This window comes from Gobio gobio (assembly GCF_949357685.1).
Source record: "Gobio gobio genome assembly, chromosome: 3".
Classification (NCBI taxonomy): domain Eukaryota; kingdom Metazoa; phylum Chordata; class Actinopteri; order Cypriniformes; family Gobionidae; genus Gobio; species Gobio gobio.
The window spans coordinates 34,210,068-34,223,450 of NC_137099.1; the positions used below are offsets into that span (position 1 = coordinate 34,210,068).

The 13,383-nt window shown below is 38.3% G+C and overlaps 1 protein-coding gene across 1 annotated transcript in view; it reads left to right on the forward strand.

The window, feature by feature from the left end:
* The window catches only part of pcca (propionyl-CoA carboxylase subunit alpha), a 55,588-nt gene that overhangs the window by 38,052 nt on the left and 4,153 nt on the right, over positions 1-13,383 (forward strand). The window contains exons 19-21 of the mRNA XM_079812911.1: positions 72-170; positions 2,844-2,897; positions 12,200-12,340. Coding sequence (XP_079669037.1) covers positions 72-170; positions 2,844-2,897; positions 12,200-12,340 — 294 coding nt within the window. The remainder of the gene's footprint in view (positions 1-71; positions 171-2,843; positions 2,898-12,199; positions 12,341-13,383) is intronic.

Here is a 13,383-nt window from a genome sequence, read left to right on the forward strand (position 1 = left end):
ATAGTAACTCAATTATACCATGGACTTTGTCCTATGTCAAACTCCTACCATGTGTTTGTTTGTTGGTTCAGGTGGAGATAGATGGAGAGAAGGTTGAAGTGTCTGGAGAATGGAACTTGGCCTCAGCACTGCTGCCCATCACCATCAACGGCAAACACAGGACTCTCCAGGTTTACAAACATGCATGCACATATTTAGGGAATATCTGGCTCTGGTCCACTATTGAAAAGTTATGATGGATTATTGAAAAGTAATGCACACTCGAGGTGGTGAAATTTACACCACGGGTTCAATCCAATACCAATCTAATCAATCCTCTCATGTGTAGCTTTGAAAAGTCTGTTTCATACTAAACGGCTCATTCTCTCTCATATGTAGCATTGAACAGTTTGATTCATTCTAGTGCAGAGGTCTTCAACTCTGCTCTTGGGGACCGACTGTCCTGCAGAGTTCAGCTCCAACCCTAATAAAACACACTAACCAGCTAATCAAGCTCTTCAGGATCACTTGAAAATCGCAGGCAGGTGAACTGAAGCAGGTTGAAGACCTCTGTTCTTCCTGATCAGACCCTGATAAGTCTTGGAAAACCTAATTCATTCTGATGAATGTCCCAAAAAAGCTTTTTTTTTTTTTACATTTAGTATTAATTAATTTTTTCAAGTTTGATGTTGTCACACTAAATGGGATTATTTTGGGGGAAAACAATAATGTCATTGGATAATGTAATAGTGTCATTAGATAGAGGCACAGAAAAGAGGTCCACCCTATTTCACAAATATCTACCCACTTGGAGATTTCTGCCTTCGCCACTAGTCCAGAGTCAGTTATTTAGCTTATTACGTGGCTCTTTGAACTATTTGATTCGGAATTTTTTTTTTAAATCTGTTATAAAGATGGCTAAATTATAAATTGACTAGTGTCCTAGCCTCCATGCAATTGTCGCTCTTATCACTGCATTATTTATTTCTTCAGATGAAATCAATGTTACATTTATTTATCTATTTAGTTACACATGCAATAGATAAATGATAAATAACCCCCCTCAGCGCAATACAAGACTATAGCAATATGAAAAAGATGTACTTTTTATAGCATTTTAAAATCATTGATATTAATAATACACGGTTATTTTTTTATTTGATTAACAATGTATTAATTTTATTCATTTTGATTGTGTAATGGCGATTTTACATTTTACAACTCATCCAATCAGAATTTAGACTTTAGAGAGAACTATTTGTTGCACAATTTTTAATAATGACTAGTTCACTGTACGTTTGTCCCTTACTTGTACCACTTTTAAGGCTGGAATACACTACATGAGTTTTGCTCAGATTTTGCCCTGATTTGAAGTCTGGATAAATCAACAATAGTTGCTGAAAGTAAGTTGACAGATTTCACAGAACATCACAGTGTATGATGGCCATTTTTTTAGAACATGTATTGCACAGTATGACGCGTTGCTACTGAAACCAAAGCTGTCCTCTATCTACCAGTATTGCAATAAAATACAGTACAAATACAATAAACAATACAAGAGTAAATTAACAGAACACACGTAACGAATTAGCCTCAATATATGACTCCCCAGCATGGATAAAACAACTGACTACGCCACTCCCCTCTAACTCCCGAGAGTCCATACTGACCACGTCTGCCCACACAAGCCCACACCCAAATGAGCTTGGCTAGTTTTTTCTTTTGAGATTCAGCACACAATTGTTACAACAAATAATGCGCTCATCTCCTGCACATTCATATTTGTTTAATCTCTCATGCGTCTCCTAGCAACATGGCACGTTTCTGTGTGAGTTTGTTGTGTTTGGAATATTTTGAAAGTAGTGTATGATCCTCAGTCATTTAGTGTATGATGCCCAGTTTTTCTTTGTAACCAGTTACAAAGTCGGTAAATGTGTTCATGACTTTTAAAATCAGAACAGATTTTAAAACGCTAGGTAGTTTATTCCAGCCTTTACTCATCTATTTTCAACCCATAAACCTATTTTGTGTACAACTACTTACGCCAGCTTTATGCAACTGTAATCAGGTCAGCAAACCAGCTCTGTAATTTTAGAACATGAACCAATCCACTAGACCAGGGTTGGGCAATGTCAGTCCTGGAGATTTGTGTCCTGCAGAGTTTAGCTCCAACCCTTAGTCGAGTGAGTGAATTCAGACACTGAGTGCCAGAAGGGCTGCCGCTTTTGCATAGTTTGTGCTTGCTGTTTAATAATCGTTTGATACTTAGCAAACTGGCAGCTCCAGTAATGAAAAGATTTATCTTGAACTCTCATGGAAACTATGTATAAACTTTAATTAAACAATTTATTTATATCTGGAACTTATAGGAATTTATACCTGTATGATATTACGCTGTAGCCATATTGGACCAGCGGTTTGGAAAATGGATTGATGGATGATTCTGCTACGGGCGCCATCTTCTGATCAGATGCGGGAATTAATTTGCCTTTGAGCATACATTGGTTGTACACTTGTTATTGCAGTGTATTGTGGGATTGAATGAGTGCACTCGATAACATCCACTATGGTTTCGGACACCACTACAAATGCCTATTTAAGGGTGTAGGGGGCTATTTCGGACACAGCCTTAGTGATCCTGAAGACATTGATTAGCTTGTTAAGGTGTGTTTGATTTAGGGTTGGAGCTGAACTCTACAGGACAGCGGCACTCTAGGACCGAAGTTGCCCATCCCTGCACTAGACACTAACATTTCAGCCAATCAGAATTATGAATTTACCATTGCTGTGGTATAAGCATACCACAATATACATTTAAAGACACTAACAGGTATTATGTCTTAATGTTTCTTCTCTGGTTGCAGTGCCTCATGCGGACAGCGGCTGGGGAGATCACCCTGCAGTATCTGGGCACTTCAGTAAGTCTTTAAACAAGCACCTCGTAGTGACACGTACCTATATCAACTGTTTGGCAATGGTTCTCAACTGGTTTTACTTCAAAACCCAGATTATACACTGGAGATAAAGTGGTGACCCAGCATAGTAGCTAATGTTATGCTTCTGTGTTAATCAAATTCCAAGTATGGGCTAGCTACTAATTTTCCACAGCACACAAATTTGTCCTCGCTTAAATTAACTTGCATTTAATGTAGTGATGGCCATATTTTCTTTTATCTTGCTTACTTTTATTATAATTGTTTTAATTGAATAAAGGATAAGGGATACTTTTTAAGGATTAGCATTTTATTCCAAGTAAAAGAAAAAAATGTGCCAAAATACTGCTAATAAGTTTGATTAAATAACCATGGACTACAAAAAGAACAATTTGTACAATAATGAACAAAATAATCTTCTTTTAAAAGTTAAAAAGAATATTTATTTTTATATCCTAGACATTCTTGATTATATGGTTATTTGTATTTATTTATTTATATATAAATCTTTTTCTAAGACCCTGTCAGAATATAAACATTTTTGTGACCCATCAGTTGAGAACCACTGCTAATATAAATGCTGACATGGAACTTTTTGTACCTAGTCTTAGATATTTTGTGTGTTAGTTATCTGTCTGTAGTTCATCCTCAAGTTTTTCTTGTGTGCACTTCTCTATTCTGTATATGGCAATAAACTAAAAGGCTGTGCATACCAAGGACGGTAAATATAATAACTATACAGTTTTAATGTTCATTCTGATTCTATGAGAATAGGGAAGTCCACACCACAGCAATAACAATAACTGCACAGGGGAAAAATGTCATTGGTATCACTTTCAGAACCTTTTCCAGCTCCTGATTGATTAAAAAAAATTTGCAAACCAATCAGAATACACCAGACTTTAAAAATCTTGAGCATTTAAAGCAAATAAACAGAACATTTTCATCCGTTGGAGTGAGTGCCGATATAGTTATTGTTATATTTATTGCTCTTGGTGTGATCGTGCCTTGTTTGTTTGTGTGTGTTCATGAGCCACTCTGTGGTGTTTTTCTGTGTACCTCATGCTGGGTGATATATGCGACATTATGTCACTCACTGGGGCATGTATCCTGTCTTTACACTCCAGTCGATCTGCCAAACATTCACACACGCAAACACACAGAGAATCTCACACTCAACGCACAGGTGTCTCAACCCAACTACAAATCAAACCAAGCCGTCCTGTCTTTGTTTACCCAAAGCCACCTAAACAATTAGAATCAACGTTCTGCAAGCTTAACCAAACAAACAGGGTTAAAAACACAGTAACTCTGTAAAAGAGGAGGAAATGCCGGCTTCCAGACTGCACACGCGTGTGCTTCATGGGGGGTCTCTGCTTCAAAGTCCTTCTGAGGGGGTTTGTTTCAAAGTTTCCATGGGGTCACCGCTATTATGGGATGCTTTCCGTTCATTCTATGTTAACAGGTCAGTGGGGCTGTGATCGTCAGTGCTTGTCTGTTTCCCTGTCAGGTCCAGCAGAAGCCAGAGTTTCAAAGTTTTTAGGGTGTCCTCCTGTCCAGTAACAAAGATGTTTGTTCTCAGGAATCGCGCTTAGAAATTCTGTGAGACCATTATTAGAGCACCTCAAACTGCCTTCACTAATGCCTGGTACACAGTGTACGATTTTAGGCTGTCCCAGACAAAAGATGACCAGTCGTGGCGTTTTCTTTGTGGTTGACCACCTAACCACCTAACGGTGGTCCTATCTTGTACAGTAAGAGAGAACAAAGACGACTGTTGTCACAGTCTTGTGACCGAAGATAACCTGCGATTCATTTTCTGACAGTGTTAGAAATTTAGCATGATCATTCAAAGTGTGTTTGCTGCAACGACCTACGTCTACTGACTAGCCAATTAAAATGCATCATGAAATGGCATATTGATTAAGGTGACATGGCACTAAAACTTAAAATGACTGGCCTCAAAGCTCCATTTGCAAAATTGGCATGCCAAGTTGGCTTCTTTTCCCTAGCCATGACAGTGTCCATATTCTCCTTTTTTGCTTCTTCGTTACTTCAGTGCACATAAAAACCACAATTGCCAAAAATGCGAATCTTGCTCTATTTGTTTACCACTAGCGCATTGCTGATGACGTTTTATTCTTCTATACTAACTTGCGCCGTAGCCTAAGATTCAATAGGTGTCGTCATCGCACAGTCTACATACATGTCGTACCCACGTTTATTAGATCTATGTCAGGTACAGTGTGATTTGTAATGATCTTATATAATTGCTGAAATCGCACAGTCTGTAGCAGGCATAACCCAGTGTTTCCCAACCCTGTTCCTGGAGGCACACCAGCACTACAGTTTCAAACTATTCTTAATCAAACCCACCTGATTCAACTCCGCTTGTTAGAAGAGACTCCAAGACCTGAAATGAATGGGTCAGATACAAAATATGTACTGTTGGTGTGCCTCCAGGAACGGGGTTGGGAAACACTAAACTAACCTACGTCATGTATGAAAAGTCATTAGTGAGTCCTAGTAGTAGTCCCAGGCCTTTAACCTTATTTAAAAAATTCAAAACTTGTTGATTTTACAGACTTGTGATTGTCCATCCTAAATGTAATGTGAGATTAGGATTAGTGCGTCCCAAATATTGGTGCGTTGAAAATTGTCAAAAGTGCTTGCATGCTTTATGGGTTAATATCAAACACAACCTCTCGCTCCAAAACGAGCAAGAATTTGTGACTGTTTTTGTTTTTACACATTTCTTCAGTGTGTGTGTAGAAATCCTCCATGTGTAGAATTGACGGCTGTGCAGACCGTATGCTTTTCTGCAGCACTTCCCATAATTGTGATTGGCTTGTAGGATGCTTCATGAACCTTACGATGAAGATATTTATCTATTCTTAATCTGTATCCATCCATAATAACTGACAGTAGCAGATGTGGCTCTTTTTTTTTTTCAAACTAAAAGGCCACTATCTTCTCTTTACTGTTGCAGATGAAACTGGTGTTGTGCTTGGAATAGCCTTCACTTTTCCAAAGAATGATACATTAATGGGTTTCTAAAGAAATCTTTCTTTTTGGCTGTTTAAAAATTTGCCATCTTCACACTCCATCTCCAACTATTTTCAACTGTGCTAATAATAAAAAAGTTTCTTGAGTAACAAGGCGGCACATGTAATGGATTTCATAAGGATTATGTAACATTGTTTTATTAGTTGACTGAATTAATGAAATAAGGCTTTGCCATCACAGATTACAGATTTTAAAAAATTACATATAATATATATATAAAAAAAATATAAAAAATAAAAAATGTTTGATTAAATTAAATGCTGCATTGGTGAATACAAGTAATTGTGAACAGATTAGTAATTCCAGGCTTTTGATTGGTAGTGTGTGGGTGGGCATAGATTCATTTTTTTAATCTAGATTAATCTCACTGTAATCTTGGAATTAATCTAGATTAAAATGGCTCATTTGAAGGCATTCAGAATATGTGTGCTCGTACGTGATCGTTTGTCTTTTTGTAGTTTGAATAATAAATAACTTCTGTCTCTTTAAGATCTGACGCACGCACAGATCCCAAACACTGTTCCTATGAGTTGGTTACGACTGTGTTTACGTTAAAACTCACCAAGATGGGCATTGAGATATTTTTGAGTGTATTTGACCATTAATAAGCTGGAAAAAGGAGCTCATTTTTGCACTTGTATGTCAGAGGCGGCTTTATTACGGTATGTGTGTGCGCTTCAGATGCGAGCGCGAAATCTGCGGGAATTAGTAGAATTAACGTTATGTGCAAACCCGCGCGAAATTCAGACTGGTCACACCAATACTAACACGCTGTCATGAGGAAAAATCCAACAGAACACCCGTTCGCCATGTTCAGAGGGTTAACTGGACTGCGTGTCAACTCGCTATCGGTCGGTGAGGAGAGTAGAGCGCAGCTGATATCGATACTGTAGAAAATGAGTATCGTATCGTATTGTCAGATATTTCAGTATCGATACATATCGAAATATGGATATTTTTGACAACACTATTAGGCATACACACAGTTTCGAAGACTCGTTCTCTCGCCCCTACAGTGCAATTCGGCTAGGTATACATTCGCGCTAAAAAAACCAAGGTGAAAGTCATCATAGCTTGCATAGTATATAGACCCAGCTCCCAACCCAACTTTGAGAATATTCATTTTTTTTATCGCCCGATAAGAGTCGCACGTTAACGCAGCACGTTAACGCCGATAACGGCCCACCACTAATATATATATATAAATATATGATATATAAATTGTTAATTAACTGTAATTTATATCTATAATCTATTAATCTATTTATTTATGATAGATAGATAGATAGATAGATAGATAGATAGATAGATAGATAGATAGATAGATAGATAGATAGATAGATAGATAGATAGATAGATATATAGATAGATAGATAGATAGATAGATAGATAGATAGATAGATAGATAGATAGATAGATAGATAGATAGATAGATAGATAGATAGATAGATAGATAGATAGATAGATAGATAGATAGATAGATAGATAGATAGATAGATAGATAGATAGATAGATAGATAGATAGATAGATAGATAGATAGATAGATAGATAGATAGATAGATAGATAGATAGATAGAAACAGAAAGGTTATTTTACATTTTAATATTTCACTGTATTATTATAATTTTTTTTGTATATACTAATAATTCTAGGCTTAGTGAGCATACGAGTCCCCTACCTGCATGGTAGTGTAATTTGGAATGATACATATTGGAAAAGTAATGGTAGTGGTCCCAGGCCGTATATATTTTTAAAGATTTAATTGAAGTATCTAACCATGTTGTAGTGCTTCTCATAAGCACATGCTAGTTACATCTAAATATTTCAGCTGTGACTTCACCTTGTTGCTCAGAGATTTAGTGAGTTGACCCCAGTCACAGAATCATCACCCTTCATTACCGCGTGTGACCTAAGTTTAGCAGAATGATGTAAGGCTTCCTTTGTTGAATTCCTGGAAAGCAGACATATTCCCTTCAGAGAGCTACCCAGTGATTAATTAGTGAGCCACCTTTTCCTTTTTGCTAAATATAGCACAGAAATGACATCACACATATACAGGGGGTCTTCACAATGACACACTGGTCAGGAAGTACCACTGAGGGTGAGAAACTTGTAAAAAACTAGCAATACAAAAGTATTTGGCTCTTTTGTTGAGGGCAGACAACATTCAATACTCCATCCAAAAATTGACATCACCCTTTATCCAAATATTATTTTTAAATATTATTTTTTTACAATTTGCCAAATTGTGCAGACATAATTTGTGGCCAGGCTGTCATACAAAGAAATTATGAAAACATGCAAAAACAAGAGAACCAATAAAATATTAATAAGGTTTTTTATTTATTATTATAGCCAATGTATGCTTTTTCCTGTGAGCTTTTTGATTTCCTATGCATTTTTTTGCATGGTAAAATATAACCTGTTGCTGTATTTTTATTTTGCCAAATAATTTTGTCAGATAAATGCCTTAACGTAACCAGGGGGTATAATTGTTTTTGCTAAGGTTTTGAGTTATGTAATTGATGTTCTGAAAATGGCCCTAAAGGGATGACCACCCCCAAATTGTACTCAAATATCCATCTCACCTCCCTCTCATCACTCCATCCTGCAGTGTCAGTGGCCTGTTCTTTATGTGACTGTATTAATTAGCTCTTCATTTGCTCTGCAGGCTGTTATGAGCTAATGACTCTCCATTAGTGTCTGTATGGAGAGCAGAGGGCTGATGCTCATGGCATACTGCTGCTACTGTGAGAGAGAGAAAGGGAGACCGAGTGTTTGTATGTGTTTGCGTTGGTAATCATTAAATTGACAAAACTGCATTTCATTCATTGAGCAGTGCGGAGGGCCAGGCTTCACTCGTCTGTTAATTCAATTAGACTGGGCACTGACAGCCTTTCAGCTGTCAGAGACACACAAAGAAAAATAAACCGTTAGCTGCCCGGCATGTGTTAGGAAACAGATTTGTGCTGCCATCTAAAGGAGGAGATAGGAAGCTTAGGAGAATATTCACAGGAGATCAGGCCAGCCTAGCCTAGTTGTTCACTGACCATATGGTGCCATAAGTAGGTCTGAAATACACAGAGAAAGCCATCAGTTAGCATTCTCATTTATCTAATTGGCACTTTTTTCACTGGATCCCCCTGGAAGTATATGCACATGAATAATGTGCAGAGTCCCAAGCACTCATTTATATAGATCAGTGGTCCCAAGCCTTTTTTAGCAACTATCGTGAGCTGTGGCATAGAAAGAGGAGAAATTGTCTATTTAGAGACCTTAAAAAAAGAACTGGGAACTGTTAAAACATCTGCTATAATATAATGAAATGTTAGTCATACACCGATCAGGCATAACCTTATGACCTAATATTGTGTTGGTCCCCCTTTTGCTGCCAAAACAGCCCTTACCCGTTGAGGCATGGACTCCACTAGACCCCTGGAGATGTGCTGTGGTATCTGGCACTAAAATGTTAGCTGCAGATCCTTTAAGTCCTGTAAGTTACGAGGTGGGGCCTCCATGGATTGGACTTGTTTGTTCAGCACATCTCACAAATGCTTGAATGGATTGAGATCTGGGGAATTTGGAGGCCATGTCAACACCTCAAACTCGTTGTGCTCCTCAAACCATTCCTGAACTTTGTGGCAGGGCGCATTATCCTGCTGAAAGTAGCCACAGCCACCAGGGAATACCATTTCCATGAAAGGCATCACACTGCCTCTGCCGGCTTGCCTTCTTCCCATAGTGCATACTGGTGCCATGTGTTCCTCCGGTAAGAGACGCACACGCACCCGGCCATCAACGTGATGTAAACGTGATTCATCAGACCAGGCTACCTTCTTCCATTGCTCCAGTTCTGATACTCACGTGCCCACTGTTGGCGCTTTCGGCAGTGGACAGGGGTCAGCATGGGCACCCTGACTGGTCTGCGGCTATGCAGTCCCATACTCAACAAACTGTGATGCACTGTGTATACTGACTCCTTTCTATCAGAACCAGCATTAACTTCATGAGCAATTTGAGCTATAGTAGCTTGTCTGTTTGATCGGATCATACGGGCCAGCATTCGTTCCCCACATATGCATCAATGAGACTTGGCCGCCCATGACCCTATCGCCGGTTTACTACTGTTCCTTCCTTGGACCACTTTTTATAGATACTGACCACTGCAGACCGAAGATGCATTCAATTGAAAAATTCAGCTTTGCCATCACAGGAATAAAATACATTTCAAAATATGTTAAAATATAAAACTATTGTGATATTTATGAATATATTTGCACATTTATAAATATTGTAATATTTTTAACAATAGTACTCTTTTTATTGTATTCTGATCAAATAAATGTATCCATGCGGAGCATACAAGATTTATTTATTTCTAAAACAACCTTACCGACCCCACACTTTTGAACTGTAGTTTATGCTGCTCAAAAACATTCAGAATACACTTCTAATTTTGAATGGCTGTCAGTGGAAAAAGACGCAGCTACGGCATCTAGCAGCAGGACCTAACAGGGACATGATAACCAGCTAAATGACCATGTCTGATATATATTACACACAAAAATGATACCGTTTATGAGATTTCAAAATTAGTTTAAGACATTTAGCAGAAGGTAAATTAAGTACATGGGCATCATACATGGATATGTTCTGCAGCATTTCCTCCTCCATTTCATTTTATGATGTTACAGCCTTATTCCAAAATGGATTATATTGATTCTTTTTTCCCCCTCAGTTCTACAAACAATCCTCCATAATAACAATGTGAAAGAAGTTTGTTTGAAATCTTTGCAAATTTACTAAAAAATAAAAAACAGAAAAAATCACGTACATAAGTATTCACCGCCTTTGCCATGACACTCAAAATTGAGCTCAGGAGCATCCTGTTTCATCCTTGAGATGTCTCTACAACTTGATTGGAGTCCACCTGTGGTAAATTCAGTTGATTGGACATGATTTGGAAAGCCACACACCTGTCTATATAAGGTCCCACAGTTAACAGTGCATGTCAGAGCACAAACCAAGCCATGAAGTCCAAGGAATTGTCTGTAGACCTCCGAGACAGGATTGTATCGAGGCACAGATCTGGGGAAAGGTACAAAAAAATGTCTGCAGCATTGAAGGTCCCAATGAGCACAGTGGCCTCCATCATTCGTAAATGGAAGAAGTTGGGAACCACCAGGACTCTTCCTAGAGCTGGCCAAACTGAGCAATCAGGGGAGAAGGGCCTCAGTCAGGGAGGTGACCAAGAACCGGGTGGTCACTCTGACAGAGCTCCAGCGTTTCTCTGTGGAGAGAGGAGAACCTTCCAGAGGAACAACCATCTCTGCAGCACTCCACCAATCAGGCCTGCATGGTAGAGTGGCCAGACAGAAGCCACTCCTCTGTAAAAGGCTGGCTGGAGTTTGCCAAACGGCACCTGGACTCTCAGACCACGAGAAATGAAAAATTCTCTGGTCTGATGATACAAAGATTGAACTCTTTTGCCTGAATGGCAAGCATCATGTCTGGAGGAAACCAGGCACTGCTCATCACCTGACCAGTACCATCCCTACAGTGAAGCATGGTGGTGGCAGCATCATGCTAAGGGGATGTTTTCCAGCGGCAGGAACTGGGAGACTAGTCAGGATCGAGTGAAAGATGAATGGAGCAATGCACAGAGACATCCTTGATGAAAACCTGCTCCAGAGCGTTCATCTTCCAACAGGACAATGACCCTAAGCACACAGCCAAGATAAAGGAGTGGATACAGGACAACTCTGGAATGTCTTTGGGTGGCCCAGCCAGAGCCCAGACTTGAACCCGAATAAACATCTCTGGAGAGATCTGAAAATGGCTGTGCACCGACGCTCCCCATCCAACCTGATGGAGCTTGAGAAGTCCTGCAAAGAAGAATGGGAGAAACTGCCCAAAAATAGGTGTGCCAAGCTTGTAGCATCATACTCAAAAAGACTTGAGGCTGTAGTTGGTGCCAAAGGTGCTTCAACAAAGTATTGAGCAAAGGCTGTGAATACTTATGTACATGTGATTCTTTTTTTATTGTTTGTAGAATTGAGGGGAAAAAATGTGAATTTAATCCATTTTGTAATAAGGCTGTAACATAACAAAAATGTGGAAAAAGTGAAGTGCTGTGAATACTTTTCGGATGCACTGTATATGTCGTTTTCTGTATTTATTTTTGTATTGATGTGTATTTCTATGTGTTTCATGTGTTCAGTTTAAGTTGCGTGTGCTGAGTAAACTGGCAGCGTCCCTCAGTAAGCACATGCCAGAGAAGGTTCCTGAAGACACCAGTAGCATCCTCCGTTCTCCCATGCCAGGATCAGTGGTGGCTGTCTCTGTTAAACCAGGGGATAGGGTAAGTGACTTGCTGAAAACAATATTACTCTCATTTTCTCTGCTTATGATATGGCTTAAAATTCATTCTGGATTGCTTAAAGGTCTCTAGGTGAATTGTTCCAAATAATTGCAACTTTTAAGGAAGCTGACCTCTATATATTAGACATAAAAACAATCAGACAGTAGTTAAATGCCAGTCACTTAGACACAAGATAAAAAAGTATAGGAGGATATTTGCAATAAATGTAGTTTGAAAGTACACTAAGTTGTTTGTAAAATTATGACATAATTTACCCACCCTCATGTTGCAAAAAAAATACATATGGCTCACTTATCATTTTCCTAGTTCTTCGATCAGTTTTGGTAAACAAATATTTAAAATAAAAAACAATATTGCAGCTGGACAGTAGAAATGCACCTTTTACGTTGGTTTAAAAAAACTGAATAATGACATTATTATATTTATGATTCTCAGGTTAGGTAAGTCGAATCTGACCTAAATTATAAGCATTTTAAAATGGTCTCAATCATACAGAAGACTTCTTGTTCAGTAAACCGGGTCATTGATCATAAATCAATGCAGATTTTGGTATAAAAATAGAAGTCAATTTACTAGTTTCTTTAGCAGTAGAAATGTTTTAAAAAATAGTAAAAATATCAGAGTTTTTTAATCAAGGCAATATCAGTGATGGTTCTGGTGCCGGCGAATCTCTTCTGAAGCAGCATCTGATATCACTGTTGTCACGGTTATTTATAGACATATAGACCAAAGTAATAACTGGTTTAGATATTGCCTTCGGCACCTTCATAGGCTAAGCATAGTTTGCAAACTTAGTCAATGTACAGCAATGTGATGCTATGTAAACTAAAGGTATTTCAGACAATTCAAACTTATAGTAGTGATTTTCGGATAAAGCAAAAACAAGGTTTGGGAGATGGATTTATGATGTACTCCCTCATTATCTACATTTTCTTAATTTTGACCAAAAAACTATTAAATTGTGTAGCTTTAAGTACTGGGTTGTTTTTCAAAGTAAACAATGGGAGCACTTGGAAAATAAT